Source organism: Embiotoca jacksoni, unplaced genomic scaffold (genome assembly GCF_022577435.1).
Source record: "Embiotoca jacksoni isolate LCO1_2020_lvr unplaced genomic scaffold, fEmbJac1.0.p SCAF_17, whole genome shotgun sequence".
NCBI classification, from domain to species: domain Eukaryota; kingdom Metazoa; phylum Chordata; class Actinopteri; family Embiotocidae; genus Embiotoca; species Embiotoca jacksoni.
Genome location: NW_027185307.1, coordinates 1,618,814 through 1,638,370, shown reverse-complemented (window position 1 = coordinate 1,638,370; position 19,557 = coordinate 1,618,814). Strand labels below are relative to the sequence as shown.

The following is a 19,557-nucleotide window of genomic DNA, read 5'->3' as shown; positions in this document are numbered from 1 at the left end:
AATGTAAATTGAAAATAAATGATTTGTGCTCTAGCCAAAGTTTAATTTGAGTTTGCACCCACGAGTAGGACGGTTCCTTGAGGACAGACGCAGCCTGACAGCGGCTCTCTGCAGCCCGACTGTGTGACAGCGGACCCCTGCTGTTGGCCGGGAGGGTCCAGGCTGGAGCAGGTGAGGAGGCAGGAGCGTGGAGAGTAGAGCAGGGAGCCAGGACACCGGCTCACCTCCTCACAGCGCTCCCGGCTGCAGTTGAACACACCCTGCTCACACACACTGTGAAGGGAAGAGGAGAGGGAACTGGTTCAGGGCTGATTTACTGTCAGGTGGCCACGAAAGGGTCGTAAAGATAACGCAATGCTTCAGTATGATTCAGAAAAAAAAGTATGAAAAAAAAAGCTTAAATAGATATATAAGTACTATATACGATGGATCAATACATTTTCGTTAAACATTAAATATGTTGTAATGTGCTGCAGGGTGATATGTTTCATATCAGTGTAATAATTAACCAAATGTTAAATTTCCTCATAACAATTCATCAGGTCAAAGGTCAGATATGAACAGCACAGAAAAACATACAAAAAGGACAATGTACAGACTCACACACGTAAATAAAACTACTCAGAAGGTTTTATTTTTTACTTATTGAGTCAGTAATAAATGACTCCGACCCACAGAGGGAGGATCAGTGAGGTTGTGTAGTGAAGAAATGCAATGAAATCAACCTATCCTGTAGCAGGGAGCAGGAACATAGAGTGATTTCATCAGAGCTCTCACACCACCGGGGACTCAGTGTGCCCATGTATCACACAGAAACACACATGACACACATGACACACATTACACACATTACACACATGACACACATGACACACATTACACACATGACACACATTACACACATGACACACATGACACACATGACACACATTACACACAGAAACACACATTACACACATTACACACATTACACACATGACACACATTACACACATGACACACATTACACACATTACACACATTACACACATGACACACATTACACACATGACACACATTACACACAGAAACACACATTACACACATTACACACATTACACACATGACACACATTACACACATGACACACATTACACACATTACACACATTACACACATGACACACATTACACACATGACACACATGACACACATTACACACATGACACACATTACACACATTACACACATGACACACATGACACACATGACACACAGAAACACACATTACACACATTACACACATTACACACATTACACACATTACACACATGACACACATTACACACATGACACACAGAAACACACATTACACACATTACACACATTACACACAGAAACACACATTACACACATGACACACATTACACACATGACACACATTACACACATGACACACAGAAACACACATTACACACATTACACACATTACACACATTACACACATGACACACAGAAACACACATTACACACATTACACACATTACACACATTACACACAGAAACACACATTACACACATTACACACATTACACACATTACACACATGACACACAGAAACACACATTACACACATGACGCACAGAAACACACATGACACACATTACACACATTACACACATGACACACATGACACACATTACACACATGACACACATTACACACATTACACACATTACACACATGACACACATGACACACATTACACACACTACACACATTACACACATGACACACATGACACACATTACACACATGACACACATCACACACATTACACACATTACACACATTACACACATTACACACATAACACACATTACACACATTACACACATTACACACATTACACACATGACACACATGACACACATTACACACATTACACACATTACACACATGACACACATTACACACATTACACACATGACACACATGACACACATTACACACATTACACACATTACACACATGACACACATGACACACATCACACACATTACACACATGACACACATGACACACATTACACACATTACACACATTACACACATTACACACATGACACACATTACACACATTACACACATTACACACATTACACACATTACACACATGACACACATTACACACATTACACACATTACACACATGACACACATCACACACATTACACACATTACACACATTACACACATTACACACATGACACACATTACACACATTACACACATTACACACATTACACACATGACACACATTACACACATGACACACATTACACACATGACACACATTACACACATTACACACATGACACACATTACACACATGACACACATTACACACATGACACACATTACACACATTACACACATGACACACATTACACAGGTAGGGGTTTAAGTTAAAGCTGCTCTGTTTGTTATGGGACTGTAGTGTAACTAGAATTAATAAATAAACACTCTCTGTCAAAATGACCTCTGAACTTCCATGTTATCACTGATACTACCGCCTCACTAAATCTGTGTGTACCGGGACCATGCTGATGAAACTGTGCCCTTGTTATATTGAAACTGTTACTGAGGAACTTTATCACAACTAACACATGATAAAAGCTGCACACAGACAGCCGCAAAGGAGAAAGGGCTGCTTTTATGATGTGCTGTTAAAACAACTGGGTGAGAAGATTGAACTCTCATCGGGTTGTTTTTCTTCTGATAGGTGTGATACTGTCTGCTGTGCTGCATCTGCACTTCTTCCTCTTCTGTTCTACGTACCAGGTGTTACAGCTGCTCTGAACGACGGCTCCAGTTGAAAACATCTGGTCTCCCTGCACACAAGGGCACAAGGCGATGGGCACACACTGGCCCTGGTGGTCCTGCACAAGTCCTGGCGGGCACTGGCAGCCCGGAACGCACATCCTGCGCCCCGTCCCGCCACCAACGCCGTCATCGCAGCTCCAGTCCTGCCGCAGGTCTGAGCAGGAGCTCCCGCAGGCGCGACCACACTCCTGGTACACCTGACCACCCGAGCACTGGACAGCTGGGGGCAGAAGAGGGTGTTAGTTTAGTTTGCTTCATGGAGAGCTTAGTTAACATCCAAAGGGCAAAAACACTTTGGTTCGGGCTGCAAGAGGCAGTAAAATCATGAGCATTACATCACAAATTTTTAGTCACTGTTAGGCTGTTGTTTATTTTAGGATTTTGGTCTGGTCCAGCTTGAAAATGTCCCTTTGGACATGGATTGGTCCAGAGTAAATTGATGAGACAGAGACCAACCACTGGTCTGTGACCCTGACTTCTCTGTGAAAGACTAACAGGTGTTGTACGTCTCCACTCACAGCAGAAGGTGTGGTTGCGCCAGCGGAGCTCAGCACCCTCCTGAGCACAGTGCCGGGCGTAGGCGGTGAGGATGGTGCAGTGACAGGCCCCCTGCGGAGCACACCCACAAACCTCCGACAGACAGAGACGGAAGTAAGGCTCCCTCTCCACCACATCGTGACACACCTGTGAGACCAGAGAGGCAGGTGCACATGTGACTAAAACAGAGATGGACTCACTCTTGAGACTTAAAACGTCCCCACCGCTCTGACCTGGAAGACAGGGCTGTGTATGACGGCACACACGGTCCCTGCGTAGTGTCTCCTCTGGGTGTAGGTGGAGCAGGCGTCGGGTGGAGCTCCTCCAGGCAGAGTGCAGCGATCGGTGGTGAATTTGCCCGCGAAGGATGAAACACTGTTCTCCACATCTCCTTCTGGGGTGGTGAAGTCATCGTGCTGGTTCCAGGTCAGAGTTCCACACAGGCCGCGCACCTTGAACACAGCACGGATACACTCATCACCAAATTCAATTTTGTGTCAAAACCGTTGGTTTGTGAACGTTATGAATCCTCCAGTTCAGATTCTGTCCATCACCATCTTACTAGCTCGGAGCGGTTTGGAGCAGGAAGTGACCATATTTGGACGAGCTGGGGGAGGAGCCAGCGGTGGATCTGACCGATCTGATCGGAAACCTGACGATACTACGTCCCGCCCACCGATAGCTGTAACCTGACTGCACCACAGGCCTGTCAATCAAACAGACACGCCCCCAAAAACAGGTCTTCTTGAATCTTCTTTTCTAATGAATGAGGGATTATTTTCAGATGGACCTCCAGAAAACTAATAAGAAGGAGTGACTTTAGCTAACAACACCGAGATAACTGATGGACACATTTTATTCACTTTGGATTTGATGAGAGAAGTTGAATGGGAGTCTATGGAGCCGGAGGCTTTTTGGAGCCGACCTCTAGTGGCACTCGCTGGTATTGCAGCTGAAGACACTTCTGGATCAGAACCATTTTTCAGAAGCTCCGTTCACTCTTATATCCAATCTAAGGTCAAATTTCAGAAAATGGGCAACAGAGACCCTTGAAATGCTTCAGAAAATCTATATCAGCAAAACAAATAACCGCGCAAGGTAAGTTGAGTGGCATTCACATTTCAAGAGTGGTAGAACGTCACTGTTAAGGACCGACGAAGACGCGTCAGGTCAGGAGACACCAGCTGGGTTTTCTTTGAGGTTGGTGGTGGTTGTGTCACCGTGAATTCGTCCCCCAGGGTCAGACTGTCAACACCAAGTTCTACCGGGACCTTCTGAGGGGACTGAGGGAAAACATTTGGTGCAAACGATTTGAACTGAGGAGCGATTAAATTTATCTTCCCAACATGACAATGTGCCCACAACACAATCTCCATCACCCTATGTGGCTGATTTGGGTCCTTGCAACTTCTTTCTTTTCTTCAAAAACTTGACACAAATCACAAATACGCACATAACAGTGGTCACAAAAACATGTGCAACTAAAGTGCCGATGTTAATCAAGAGACGTAACTTGGTATACTTACTCACAAAGGTCATAGCGTAGCATAGTAGCATAGCATAGTGTTGTGTAGTGTAAAGGTCACCTTGTTCGCAAAGCCCGGCTGCACGGTGATGAGGGTGAAGGGTCCATCGAGGTACCAGAGCACCTGTGCTCCGAAGGTTTGGATGAGGAGGAAGGACGAGGAGGCCCGACGCACAACCAGGTCCCCCGTCACCACAGGAAGTACCTCCCTCTGGCCATTCAATGTTACAGCACCTGGAAATAACTGCAACCAATCAGAACAGCTGGTGCTCGATTGGATAAGCCAGAGTGAAGCACACTCTAACTCTACAGTTCTGTGATTAGTTTGTTTAACTGTCAATAAAGTGGTCCCCATCACTATCCATATTTAACCTCCCACAATTTAACAAGTAATCACAGGTAGAGCATCCCACGTACTGATCCGATCTAACACCAGCCTGATCAGAACCCAAACAACACACTAAAAATAAAGAGTCATGAAGTGCTTGTCGGTCAGTCCCCGTATGTTGAATGTGAAAATTATAATATATGGTTTGACTGTAAGATTTCACCAGCATTTACCAAAGTAAAGCGAACAGCGGATCTGACTGATCTGATTGGACTGCACCACAGGTCTGTCAATCAAACAGACACGCCCCCAAAAACAGGTCTTCTCAAATCTTCTTTTCTAATGAATGAGGGATTATTTTCAGATGGACCTCCAGAAAACTAAGAAGAAGGAGTGACTTTAGCTAACAACACCGAGATAACTGATGGACACATTTTATTCACTTTGGATTTGATGAGAGAAGTTGAATGGGAGTCTATGGAGCCGGAGGCTTTTTGGAGCCGACCTCTAGTGGCACTCGCTGGTATTGCAGCTGAAGACACTTCTGCATTGTTCTCATTTTTCAGACCTGGAAGTTACGAACACTTTTATGACACACGTCTATTGTTGGAAACAACATCATATCAGCTTTATAAGTTGATGAGATAAGAGTTGTCTATTTCCACATATAAGAACATTATAAGAGAATAAGAACATTAAGACTAAATCAAAACACATAATCGAAACAGACGACTGAAAGATGCTAAAAAACTCCAAACAAACTGTCACTTTAATACTGTTAGTGTTAGTTTACTGACTCACCTGTGTCTGTGATAGTGACTGTGGTGCGAAGCGCCGTGACTGACATCTCCCTCACACACCCCAGTCCTCCTCCTCCTCCTCCACCTCCTCCTCCACCTCCTCCTGCTGTGCACTCCCCACAGCGCACGCTCACTACCAGCTTCCTGTCAACAAAGTCCTGAACACACACAAAGAGCGTAAGCACAAAGGAGTGATATGTGTGTGTAACTGTGTGTAACAGTGTGTAACTGTGTGTAACAGTGTGTAACAGTGTGTAACTGTGTGTAACTGTGTGTAACAGTGTGTAACTGTGTGTAACTGTGTGTAACAGTGTGTAACAGTGTGTAACTGTGTGTAACTGTGTGTAACAGTGTGCACAGCAGCGTATGTGTCTCACCTCCACGGCGGTGAAGGGACAGTCTCCTCCCTGCAGTGAATACCTCTTCTTGTCAAAGGTGGTCACCTGCAGCGCCCCCATCAGACTGCACTGGGCTGCACACTTCTCTCCGGTGCACTGCCACTGACCTGCTCTGCACACACTGGGAGGTGAAGAGGGAATACATTTAAAAGAAAGGATGGATAATCAGAAAGTGAAGGAACATTAGATGGAGAGACACAGGAACCAAACCAATACCACCCCCCCCCCTCACCAGGTGTTGCACCGCTGCTGTATCCTGTCCCCTGACTGGTGGGTGCGTCTGCGATGAAAACAAGGACAGTCGTCTCTTTTCAGACAGACTCCCCGGTGGAGGTAGAGACCCGGAGGACACTCACAGCCCCCTACACACTCCTCCCTGCACTGGCCCATGGCTGCAGCGGGCCCGGGGGGGTGAGGGGAGGTACAGCTGGGGGGACAGGAGGACACGCAGTCAGAGTACACCTGACCTCTGGGACAGACACGACCTGGAGAGACAGGAAAAAAGGCAGGACATATTTATAAAGGACAATACTGTTTACATGTTTTGTCGCATGTAATTACTGCTGACATGAATCTTTGTGTCTTACAGTTCAAATTAATTTGCTGTGAGATGCAGAATTTGACAGATTTCCTTGTTTTAATTTTGGAGTCCTTTGTGTTGAAACTCAGACCTCGGAAAGGGAAACATAAACTCACTGAAGAGGAAAACATCTAAAGATAAACAACGTAAAAAAAAATAAAAAATAAAAATGCTTCTATTATTCATCAAAACTCATTAAAAAACACAAACCACAGTTTAGTCTTAAAATGTGTCTGCATTAAAAACACACTATTCTGGAGTGGAAATCACTGCATGGGCTCAGGAACACTTGTGAAAACCATCGTCTGTGAACACAGTTCATCGCTGCGTCCACAAATGATGTTGAAACTCTCCAAAGAAGAAACCAGATAGAAACATGATCCAGAAACACCGCCGCCTTCTCTGGACCGAGATCATTGAAGATGGACTGAGGTGAAGTGGAAAACTGTCCTAATATAGGACAACATTTCACTTTCAAAACTCCAGAAACTGGTCTCCTCAGTTCCCAAATGTTTACAGAGTGATGTAAAGAGAACAAGTGATGCAACAAAATGGTAAACATGATCCTGTCCCAAATTTTTTAAGATGTGTTGCTGGCATCAAATTATAAATAAGCATATATTTTTTATAAAACATTAAAATTTCTCAGTTTTAACATTATATATGTTGTCTTCGGTCTCTTTGCAATACAGTTTGGGGTTTATAGGATTTACAAATCATTGCATTCTGCTTTTATTTACATTTTACACAGCATCCCAACTTTTTTGGAAAGCGGGTTGTATAATACACTCAGGCAGCTTGATTTAATCTGGTATATCCATTAGCTTATGGTGGCTAATATTAGCTGCTGCTGCTACCAAGCTTTAGCTAGATATTGTTGTATAATACTATCTTTATTAAGTCGTTTGCTCTATTCAACCCAGTATCACGGTAAAATGTGTAATAGACACGCCCGTCCACGACAGCAAAATGTGAGATTATAACGCTTTAGGCGGTCTAGGCGTGACAATTACACGTTTTGCTGTAGTGGACCGGTGTGTATATTACGTGGGTTATCTTTATGCTCATAAGTTATACGTATATAAATGATACATGACGAAGGATCATGTAACCACGGTACTGCAACAAATGTGTTGAATAAACCAAGTATAAAGGACATTTGTCCACATGGTGGCATTAATTACAAACTGCCATGCGGGACAATGAGGTTTGAATCCAGGAAGTTGTTCTTCAGTGTTTCTTTTTCCATCCTAACCCCCACCAGCAAAACGTGTAACTCTAACACCTATACACTGCCAAACGTAGCTATCTCACATTTTGCTGCAGTGGATGGGCGTGGCATTGGGAGGAGGGACACAGTTTTATAAAGATGACATGTGTAGTCAGACACCGAACTGTTCTGTTTCTTTACCACATAGCGTGTCTGTCCTCCACGTTAGGACGACGTGCTGCTGGGCACACTGCCGGACGTAGCTGGCCAGGGTGTCACACAGCGCCCCTTCCCGCTCGTTGGGTGGCAGGCTGCAGTACAGGTAGAGACAGGTGTCTGTGTAGGCTGCCGGGTCCACCTGAAAGACACAAAGACACAGACTTATCAATGCATTCCTGGGAGCAACAGGAACTGGGAGTCACAGAACTGTTTATATGATCCTGCTCAGAAAGAAATGGATGTCAATTCATGGAAACAGGTTGTTTAAGTCGATAAAGTGTTGGAATTAGGAATATATTTGTGTTATAGAGCTGATGAATATGCCAGAGAGAGGAAGACAACACAGATGAAACGTTAAGTGACAGAAAGCTTCAAAAATATTTCTTGGTGAAGATAAACTGCTTAACAAACAACGAGCGGTGTCTGTAAGTCTCAGGCGGACTCATCTGTTGTTCAGTAAAACATGGAAAGTCATAAGTCTTTAAGACAGTTTCATGGCTCACATCTATTTACTGTTTTCCTGGGAACCTCCTTTATTTTTTACTTTACTTTTACTTACTAGGGACTGCAGATGGAAATTAGCAAGTAGCCAAATCTGTTACAGAGCATCTCCTCTGATTTTGAGATGAATGTATTCTGTACATGGTCCCTACTATAAATAAACTTAAACTTTGAAAAGCTCCTTTCATCTCATTACAGGCTTGAAATCAGAAAAGAAAATATTTTTTCATCCTAATGTCCAAAAGGACGAGCATCACAGTGGTGATGCGACATGGCTGCAGTACGAGGCGTCTGACCCGGGGGTGGCAGCGTGTGAAGGGGTTTTCCAGCAGGCGGTGACACACTGATTCTGCCTGCCTGCGTAGAGCCGCGTCTCCTGAGACATCACAGCTGTGACCGAGCTCCGCCGCGTCGCTGCAGCCCTGATGGATCACACGGGACAGAAAGAGGATCAGTTACAGAGGCTGCATTTTACAAATGCAACATGCCATTTATTTCAAATACAGCAGGAGTGTCAGTCTGCATTCACAACCAAAACAACTCCTGAGAACCTTTATCTCCTCCAGCCAGATGGTTTGTTGGTTTTGTTTTTAAAGTTGGGAACTGCTTAATGTTTAGATCCAAATAGAAGTATAAACAGTCAAAAAAGAAACAAAAGAAAGGTGAAATGCATTCAGTGCAGTACTTCATTGTTCTGGTCTGGAACTTTCCATGAGTTGCCAAAGCTGGCGGCGTACTCGGACACGGTTCCTCCCATCGTGGTGAAATCATCTGAGACAGCCGACATAAAGAGTCCAGAAATACATCACAAGGGAGTGAAACAATAAATAAACATGATCGCATGTAGAATCTTGGTGTGTGTTGGTTTGTGTGTTTGTGTTGTATTTCCCCAACCATCTGCGTTGTTGTTGTAGACTCCACAGAGCCCCCTGGTGGCTGTTAGGTGCTCAGCAGTCACCGTCAGGTACACTGTGTTGGTCAGGTCAAACTTCAGTCGCACACCAAGGCCGCTCTCCACAAACACAAAATCTCCCAGCCAATGGACTGTCACTCCTGCAGGAGAGGAGCGAGAACTCTGTGTATACTGCAGGATAATGTGCTGTTTCTGACCAAATGACTGAGGAAATAACGGCAAAATGCAGCAATGTATTACAGTAATTTTTGCAAATACAAACAATTCTAAATTCGGATTTTGTCTGGCGCCCTCTTGCTAGTTCTGAACGGTCTGGAGCAGGAAGTGACCATATTTGGACGAGCTGTGGGAGGAGCCAGCGGTGGATCTGACCGATCTGATTGGAAACCTGATGATACTACGTCCCGCCCACCGATAGCTGTAACCTGACTGCACCACAGGCCTGTCAATCAAACAGACACGCCCCCAAAAACAGGTATTGTTGAATCTTCTTTTCTAATGAATGAGGGATTATTTTCAGATGGACCTCCAGAAAACTAATAAGAAGGAGTGACTTTAGCTAACAACACCGAGATAACTGATGGACACATTTTATTCACTTTGGATTTGATGAGAGAAGTTGAATGGGAGTCTATGGAGCCGGAGGCTTTTTGGAGCCGACCTCTAGTGGCACTCGCTGGTATTGCAGCTGAAGACACTTCTGGATCAGAACCATTTTACAGACCTGAAGCTACGAACTCTTTTATATCCAGTCTGTGATACAGGTACAAATCTGTCATGAGGGTTTAGGATCATTTTCTCTCATTTTAACCTCATCTCAAATTTTGCGGTTAATAACATTAAGCTGGAAAGGAAACAGAGAGAGCTGAGAATAGTTTACCGTTTTGGAAAAGAGGCTCTCTGTTTGGAACGGGGAGGTTGTTCAGGGTTAAATTCCTGTGAAGAACTGTAACCAAATCGAGACCCATCATCATCCTCAGCGCCTGAAAGCAGGAGGCCACAGACACATTAACATACACACACACAATATGAATCTACAGAGAAAGTTATTTCTGAGCTCCTCAGCGTCAAGAACAACGTTTATTTATAACAAGTACTGCTATATAGGTGGGGAATGATACCTTACTGCAGTGTCCTCTCCCGTCACAGACTGTGCTGATGTAGACAGCCCAGGTGCCATCAGTAGACGAGGCCAGCAGATACGTGCAGCTGCCTTGGAAGTGGAAGTGCTTCCTGTCAAAGGTGCGGTAGTGGGCTCCACCCCAGGACATGCAGGTGGCCGAGCCCTGAGGGACGCGGGCGGTCCCCAGCAGACCGCTGCGCACCAGGGGGGAGGACTGGGAGTCTGGAGAGAAGAGGTAGTTCATGTGTAATCCTCGGGGGTCGTAGGAGCGCACTACGTGAGCAGCTGCTAATTTCTCAGTGCAATTAGATTATTAAAAGAGAAAATTACAACCCTGTTTCTGAAAGTTGCAACGCGGTGTAAAATGTAAATAAAAACAGAAGGCAATGATTTGCAAATCACATAAACAAATATTTAATTGAAAATAGACCAAAGACAACTTATCAAATGTTGAAACTGAAAATTGTTACTGTTTTATGAAAAATATATGCTTCTTTCAACATTTGATGCCAGCAACACGCCTGGAACTGTGTTCACAGACGATGGTTTTCACAAGTGTTCCTGAGCCCATGCAGTGATTTCCACTCCAGAATAGTGTGTTTTAATGCAGTGCTGCCTGAGGGCCCGAAGATCACCACCATCCAATATTGGTTTCCAGCCTTGTCCCTTGTGTTCAGAGATTTCTCCAGATTCTCTGAATCTTTTAATGATATTATGAACCGTAGACGATGAAATCCACTAATTCTTTGTAGTTTTATGTTGAGGAACATTATTCTTAGATTGTTGAACTATTTTCCACCACAGTCTTTTAGAGTGGTGAACCTCTCCCCATCTTCACTGCTGAGAGACTCCGCCTCTCTGAAATCATCTTTTTATACACAATCATGTTACTGATATGTTGCCATGGTAACCTGATTAGTTGTGAGAATTTCCACTTGGTGTTTTTTTTGGCATTATACAACTTTTCCAGTCTTTTGCTGACTCAATAATTTTGAAACATGTTGCTGCCATCAAATTCACAAGAAGCATATATTTTGCATAGAACAATTTTTTTCCAGTTTCAACATTTGATATGTTGTCTTTGGTCGATTTGCAAATAACTATAGGTTCATGGGATTTGTAAATCATTGCATTCTGTTTCTATTTACATTTTACACAGCGTCCTAACTTTTTTGGAAGCCTGGTTGTAGATCGATTTTGTGAAAAAAAAAAGGAGAAATAAGTTCAATGCATGTCACAAATGAATGTGTTTAAATCAGGTAGTTCCAGTATGTGCATGTGCATGTTCTCTAACCTGGAAGGAGAGTGTAGGTGCAGGACAGGCAGGTGTGATCAGAGGCGTTCCTCCAGCTCAGTCCCCACAGGCTGCTGCAGCACTGCTCCACCGGCATCAGAGAGGAGTTCTGAACTCCGGGGAAGTCCTCACAGCTCCACGTGGAGTAGCACTGACCACGCACACCCACACCTGAGAGGCAGAGGAGCCACAGACACTGTCTATAGTGAGAGGTGTAAACACAGAACAGCTGATAAAAAAAATAAAAAAAATAAAAATCTGGAGAATATTTAGTCTATAAGGATTCATTCAAAACAGTTAAATAACTGAATCGATTGCCCAAACTCTGCTCTTGTGCACGGGCATGAAGAAACATGTGGAACAAATAAGAATGTGAAACATTACTGTAATGCATTTAGTGATAATTTTGAAATGACAAAGCAAACAACCAAAACAAAATATACATTTATATACAATATAGGCATGAAAACATTAAAGAACATTGGGTTTTTTATGCAAGGTTAAAAAAAAACACAGCTTCCTGTACAAAAGTTCAAAGTGGTCAGTTTTATTTTATAATTTTAAAGATTTATAGAGAAATTCAATATTAGGTGGTATTTTAAATGAATCGCAGTACCACTCCAAAGTGTGTAATACACCCGTCTGCCCACTAGAGGACGCCGTGTCAGTGTCACGTTTAACTCGCCTCTGCGTGAAAAGTACACGCATAAAGAAGGAAGTCATGTGACAAAGTACTGAGTGATAAAGTGGACATGGGCAGGAAGTGAGGTGATTGAATGAAACAAACACGGCTTTCATCGGGGAAACACGTTTGAGTTACTGACATAATACAACATGTTTAATGTATGTAAGTAACATATGTTACATACATAACATTTTACATACTATATTGCTTATTTTAACCCAACCATGATCTTTTCTTCACCCAAACCAAGTAGTTTTGTGCCTAAACGTAAGACTGACTTCTTCCTCCTTACTGAGGAATAACATGACACTGACATGGTCTCCTACAGACGACTGATGGTTGTATTTCATGTGTGATCCCGGTTGATTAAAGCAATATTACAGGAGAGAGTGTGCTTTAACCTGACTGCATCACTGTTGTACCAATAATGATGTTGAAGCACCCTCCAGTGTAATATTGTGATTAAACAACAAGTCACCAACTAAATAAAACATGTCATCTAAATGTGTTCATATTGTGGAGCAATTCACTCTCAAAATATAAAACCTTTTGTTAGTGTGATCTCCGTTTCCATGGCAACACATTGGGTACGACTAACAACTGGAGAACAATCCCTAACATCAGTAGACTCTTATGTAATGTATGCAATGTTTACTACTCCAGGAAGTAGGTAGGTAGGTAGGTAGTTACTTTATTAATCCCCAAGGGGAAATTTGTTCGCTACAGCAGCATTTATAGATACAGGAAAGCAATAAAATAACAGTAAAAAATATTAAATATAAAAATGCACAGTATATACAGTATATATATATATATATATATATTTTATATTTAAACAAACAAGAAACACAGACAACAGTGTTATTGTTGTGTGATGGTAGTCCCACCCGTAGCAACCACCTAGCAACAGAGAGGATTTCTAGTCTGTTTTATTGCTCTCGGATGTGTGAAACACGAACTACATCAAAATGTCATGAACTGAATTTGAAATGTGAGAACAGAATTTAGAGAGCTGAATTTTCAGTGGCATTTCAATGTGGTTTCAAAGCAAAATAATTTAAATTCTGAATTAAACATTCAGTTTCAAGTTTATTGAAATTCAGTTCCAAACTAAAATTTCAATTTCAAGTTGAGCAATTCAGATTCAGATTTTTAAAGCAATTATTCAAGTTTTGCAATTCAAATTCTAATATAAATGATTCAAATTCAGTTTCTATTGACACATATTTCTGTCCATAATTATATTTTTTTATTTTTATTTTGATTTTATTCACTTTATTAATCCCCGAGGGGAAATTTCTTCACTACAGCAGGGGGGCTCTCAGTATTACATATTACATATGTATTACATAGTATAGTATAGTATAGTATAGTATAGTATAGTATAGTATAGTATAGTATAGTATTACATATTATATTATAATAATAATAATATATATATATATAATATATATATAATATTATATATATTATATTATATTACATATTATATGAAATTCAATTCTAATATATTCCCATCGAGGGGGTGGAGTGATATTTCTAATGATGAGCAGGGTGTGTTGTCAAGGTGATTTGTTCCAAATGTTCAGTTGACCAATCAGATCTCTGGGGCGGAGCTACTTGTTGTATAATGAATTATGACGTGTTGCTTATGCCTGTCTCCTTTCACATATAAAGTAATGTAATGCTGCATGAAACTGTCCATTGGAGTGTCGCCTCACCGTCAGAGCAGCGTGGTCCGCTCCACCCCTCACAGCACGCCCTCACGGTCCGGTTCACCACCTGCTTCTCCATCTCTGGAGGTCTGAGGTGGACAGACACATCAGGAAACACATCAGTACGTTCAGGATAGTATTCTTCCAGCTGTCACACTGGTCACTGTGAACTCATATAGTGGATGTTAAAGTTAATGACATTCATGTAATTTGTTTCTATTACCAGACTTCAGTACAAGTGAGAACAAGATCTTCCTAAATCCTGAGCTGCTTTAACTGCCACAATTATCTTCCCTCAGGGATGTTGAACGTCATGATCCACTCTAGTGTTACAGATCCTTCAGTCTCTAACATCTGTCAGATTAAATGGGATTCTGCAAGTGTTAAACCAATATACTCTCAGAAAAGCAGCTTTAATCTCATTTTGGAGTACAAACGAATAATCTCTGAGATCCATTACTCTGTACTAATACTGCATGTTACTCTTTAATGGAAGTTAATTACATTGGATGGGAAATAAAGTATACTATGTAATGTGATGACCACATTTGACATTGTTTTAAAGGAAATCTCGATTTTTTTTTTTGAAAGACAGCACACACATAGGTTCTTGCTGTTTCCCCACAGTTGTTTCCCACCTTCGCACAGGTGTCCTAACCAACCTTGTGAGGCTCCGCCCACCTATTGCTGACAGATTCAGCCTTTGCTGTGATCACAGTCTGGAAACCCTGTTTTCATTAAGGTTTGCTCAGCTCGTCTGAAGGACAACGCGACCTGTGGGGGAAGTTTAGTTTGATGACTTTAAAGTATACAAAATTGGTGGGGTGGTTTCAGCACACAACATATGTTATATGAGGGTCAATGTTGATTGGTTGAAGGCTGCTTCAGCTGTTTCTAAGTTAACCCGAGGTTTACACACAGACTGGATATAAAAGAGTTCGTAGCTTCAGGTCTGTAAAATGGTTCTGATCCAGAAGTGTCTTCAGCTGCAATACCAGCGAGTGCCACTAGAGGTCGGCTCCAAAAAGCCTCCGGCTCCATAGACTCCCATTCAACTTCTCTCATCAAATCCAAAGTGAATAAAATGTGTCCATCAGTTATCTCGGTGTTGTTAGCTAAAGTCACTCCTTCTTATTAGTTTTCTGGAGGTCCATCTGAAAATAATCCCTCATTCATTAGAAAAGAAGATTCAAGAAGACCTGTTTTTGGGGGCGTGTCTGTTTGATTGACAGGCCTGTGGTGCAGTCAGGTTACAGCTATCGGTGGGCGGGACGTAGTATGGTCAGGTTTCCGATCAGATCGGTCAGATCCACCTCTGGCTCCTCCCCCCAGCTCGTCCAAATATGGTCACTTCCTGCTCCAAACCGCTCCGAACTAGCAAAGATGGTGACGGACAGAATCTGAACTGGAGGCTTCATAACGTTCACAAACCAACGATGACATCACTGATGGTTGATGACATCACTGATGGTTGTTGACTGGGTCTACACACCAAACTGAATGACTGGAAACAATCCTCAGTGGAGTTAAGACCCCTACATTAAGGCAGTGAATTGAGGTCTGGTAATGAAAGGCTCTAACCAACAACACGATCCTTCACCTCATTACAACCACAACACATCAATGCTGGGAAAATCTGCAGATGTTTCAGGGTGGCTTTTTCACCTGATCCACACCATAAATCAATACAAAATGTTTCTGAACTGAAGAAACCCTCCTCACTGAGTGACTTTAGTCAACAGGTTGAAACTTGGAGAACTTTCCACCTACTTGTACAAGAAACAGGACGCCTCGGGCCCCTGCTGTTTGTAGTAAAGTGCGATTCCATCATCGCCCCCATGCCTGATGCGCATCCGGTCCACATCCAGCCTCCAGCCTCGGGTGTTGTACTGATACACCTCTGAACAGCTCACTTCCAGCTGCAGACGTGGAGACAGAACTCGCTCCACTTTGTCTTCCACCACGTGTTCACACCAGTGTCTGGAAAATGATGATACACAGATCTGATTGGACATCTGCATTTCAGATTCATACATGACTTTATATTTTCTACTTGCATGAAGATTGTGATTATAAAAGTAATCCGTGCAACTGGGTGTAGTTACCCAGGATACTTAAAAGAGGCTAAAATGGATTCCTTTACAAAACCATGGTTAATAACCCTGCTACAAGTGCTGCTTTGGACATATCAAAGTTCATTCAAATTAAATACAAGCACATTTTTCAGCACTTCCTTGACCACACTGTGTCCCAAGTCTCTCACTCTATTTTCAAGTTCATGGGAAATTGACAGCTCAAAAACATTTAGTTTATTCAAGAACAGAAACATGAAAGTTTTCACATGAAAGACTGAAACTTCCGACCACCTTGACTTCGATACTTTATTTGATATCAATTTACAGTAGTAATAGTAGTTTTACAACAGTTGAGGTGGAGAGTGTTAATCTACTGTAACTATATTTTACAGGTGTCACCTCACATGAGTCCTTCCTGTCCCTGCAGTTCAGACAGGTGTGTGGCTGCTAATTAGTCATTTTAAAAAGTGGCATTATAATGTAAGATTTTACCTCAGTTAAGACCGAAATTGTGTTGGCTCACTGGCCAATGACATTTACTCCTGCATAAATACAGAAAAAGTTATGTTATTTTTTAAATAATAATACTTGTTTAGATGCAGCCGACGTATCAAAGTTTGGCACTAAATGAAAAAGCACTTTTTGATAGCAGACATAAGCAACTCCTTCAGTGGCATAAAACGATCAAAGTTTGGCACCCAGAAGGATCTTCATGTGATTTTAAATATCTGCTTGTTAAAAAAAAAAAATTTAAACACACTGAAATAGAATGAATGTATGTATGTATGTAGCTTTCACTGATGTTTATTAAATGATATGCAATAGAAAAAAAAACAAGCTGGTAAAAAGTTTAGTGAACACAAAATTAAAAAATACAAATCACTGCATAAAAACTGCATTTACATATACAGTGAGTGAATAATGTATGTGTTGTTAATTTAACTTGAACAAATGAGGCCACACTAAAGTTTTACTGAATTCATGAATTTGGATATACAGTGAAAGTTCAAATATATTCACTAACCATCTTATTAATAATAATATATATATAGACATGTAGATATAGAAGTCCCTTACTGAAACAAAAACACACCTTTTTTTTTTATACATGATTTATATTGCAATAATACACTTTGTTTTGTACTTTGACTGTAGCAACAATTTTGAATAAAAGTCTGTTTGATGGTGAAATGGTGAAATAAATAATAGCTGTAGAAGTAGTTTGTCAATATGACTTTACCAGAGTTATATTACACGTCAGTGAATGTTGCTCATGACTTTTTGTCTCTCTGCATGTTTTCCACCTCGCAGTCTGTAAAATGAGCACATATACTCACCCCATCGCCAGCACCGTCTGCACACACACCACAGTCAGCAGCAGCGTTTCCATAACGCTCTCCTTTATGTCAGGCTTTAAAGTTCCTATAAGACGATATGAAAGGTATTTTATTACGTTTTTGTCATTTCAAATTAAACATGGTAATTAAATCATCAATGCCGCCTCGAAGGCTAAAATCAATCCATATTTAATTCTCTGACAACATACAGTTTAATACAATCTACCAATAGTTAATAAAAGGTGCACTTACCTCTGAAGTGCTTTCGGGAAATCTTTGGATCATTGTTTTGTTGTGATTTATTGTCTCTTCTTTTCTTCTTGACTATTTGTCTTGTTTTTGTTTTTTCCAGAGTTTATGATGTAATTCAGTCCTCCGAGAAGCTCTTAGAGAGCGTGGAGCCTCCTGTGTGGGGTTTTAAACGTTGGGGTGGCTCGCTGGATGTACAGTAGCATTTGAGCCCGCTGCCATTGGATATAACTGTCAGGGTCACAGCTGGGACGGCGGGCATTGGTTACCAGACCTGTGATAGAAACATCCTCCAACTTCTCCCCATCAAACGTTACAGGACGCTGTCGGTGATGGCGGGGGAGGGGTGGAGGAGGAGGGGGCGGGGGGGGGGGGGGGGGGGGATCAGACTCAGAATAAAGACATGTTTGTCGGAGCCTAACCCTGTAAAGAGAGGCGTTTCGGGGAAGGACGATGGGAGCATTTATTCAATGAAGCATGTCAACAGACACGGGGACTGAAGGCTTTCAGATTCACCAACATCCCGACTGTGACCTACGACCCCGGAGCAGCGAGGCCCAAACACAGCTGTCACCATGGTGCTGCGAGGGCTCGCTCTGGCTCAGAGGACAGGAAGGAGATGTTACTGTTGTCACTTTAATGGCATAACCAAAACACTGTGTCATAATTGACTCCTTTACTTCTGCTCCTCTCTCCACTGCTGCCCTGGTAACTCTTCGTGTCCTGACAGAGATAACAAAGAGCTGAGTCACTGTATTAGTTCTTCATTATCATTTATAGGAAGGAGGGTGAGACAGAGAGGAGGAGCGGCTGCAGTCGTACGAGCAGCTCTGTGGTACTTACTAACATGTTCACACTGTTTTTCATTTTCACCATCCTAATTTAGCATCTTAGCATTATTGTATGTAGTAATTAGCAGTAAAACAAAGTAGAGCTGAGTCTAAAGGGAATCATTACAAATATCTATTGAGATATTTCCATATGGATCATAAGTGTTGACCAGCAGACAAAGCAGAATGGAAAAAAATATTCCACTGAACGGTGCAAACCCAAAACAACGAAGCTACGGGAAACTAAATTATTAACACAGACATCTGCACAGGAACGTACCTGCAGTCATGTGAAAAAGTTCAAATGTCCTATAGGGATGGTTTTTATTTGAACAAGAAAACAGTTGATCCTCCTTGAAATAAATTGCGATACA

The 19,557-nt window shown here is 42.0% G+C and overlaps 1 protein-coding gene across 1 annotated transcript in view; it reads right to left on the bottom strand.

Moving 5' to 3' along the window:
- Positions 1 to 18,420, bottom strand: part of sspo (SCO-spondin) — a 100,104-nt gene extending 81,684 nt beyond the window's left edge. The window contains exons 1-19 of the mRNA XM_069151234.1: positions 18,357 to 18,420; positions 18,105 to 18,189; positions 16,463 to 16,672; positions 14,699 to 14,781; positions 12,293 to 12,463; positions 10,997 to 11,220; positions 10,756 to 10,858; positions 9,857 to 10,015; positions 9,648 to 9,733; positions 9,259 to 9,384; positions 8,444 to 8,600; positions 6,685 to 6,937; positions 6,432 to 6,573; positions 6,056 to 6,212; positions 4,988 to 5,160; positions 3,635 to 3,853; positions 3,383 to 3,548; positions 2,820 to 3,084; positions 63 to 273 (exon numbers count right to left, since the gene is read on the bottom strand). Of these exons, the coding sequence (XP_069007335.1) occupies positions 63 to 273; positions 2,820 to 3,084; positions 3,383 to 3,548; positions 3,635 to 3,853; positions 4,988 to 5,160; positions 6,056 to 6,212; positions 6,432 to 6,573; positions 6,685 to 6,937; positions 8,444 to 8,600; positions 9,259 to 9,384; positions 9,648 to 9,733; positions 9,857 to 10,015; positions 10,756 to 10,858; positions 10,997 to 11,220; positions 12,293 to 12,463; positions 14,699 to 14,781; positions 16,463 to 16,672; positions 18,105 to 18,157 (2,958 nt within the window). The 5' untranslated portion in view covers positions 18,158 to 18,189; positions 18,357 to 18,420. The remainder of the gene's footprint in view (positions 1 to 62; positions 274 to 2,819; positions 3,085 to 3,382; positions 3,549 to 3,634; positions 3,854 to 4,987; positions 5,161 to 6,055; positions 6,213 to 6,431; positions 6,574 to 6,684; positions 6,938 to 8,443; positions 8,601 to 9,258; positions 9,385 to 9,647; positions 9,734 to 9,856; positions 10,016 to 10,755; positions 10,859 to 10,996; positions 11,221 to 12,292; positions 12,464 to 14,698; positions 14,782 to 16,462; positions 16,673 to 18,104; positions 18,190 to 18,356) is intronic.
- Between the last annotated feature and the right edge of the window lie 1,137 nt (positions 18,421 to 19,557).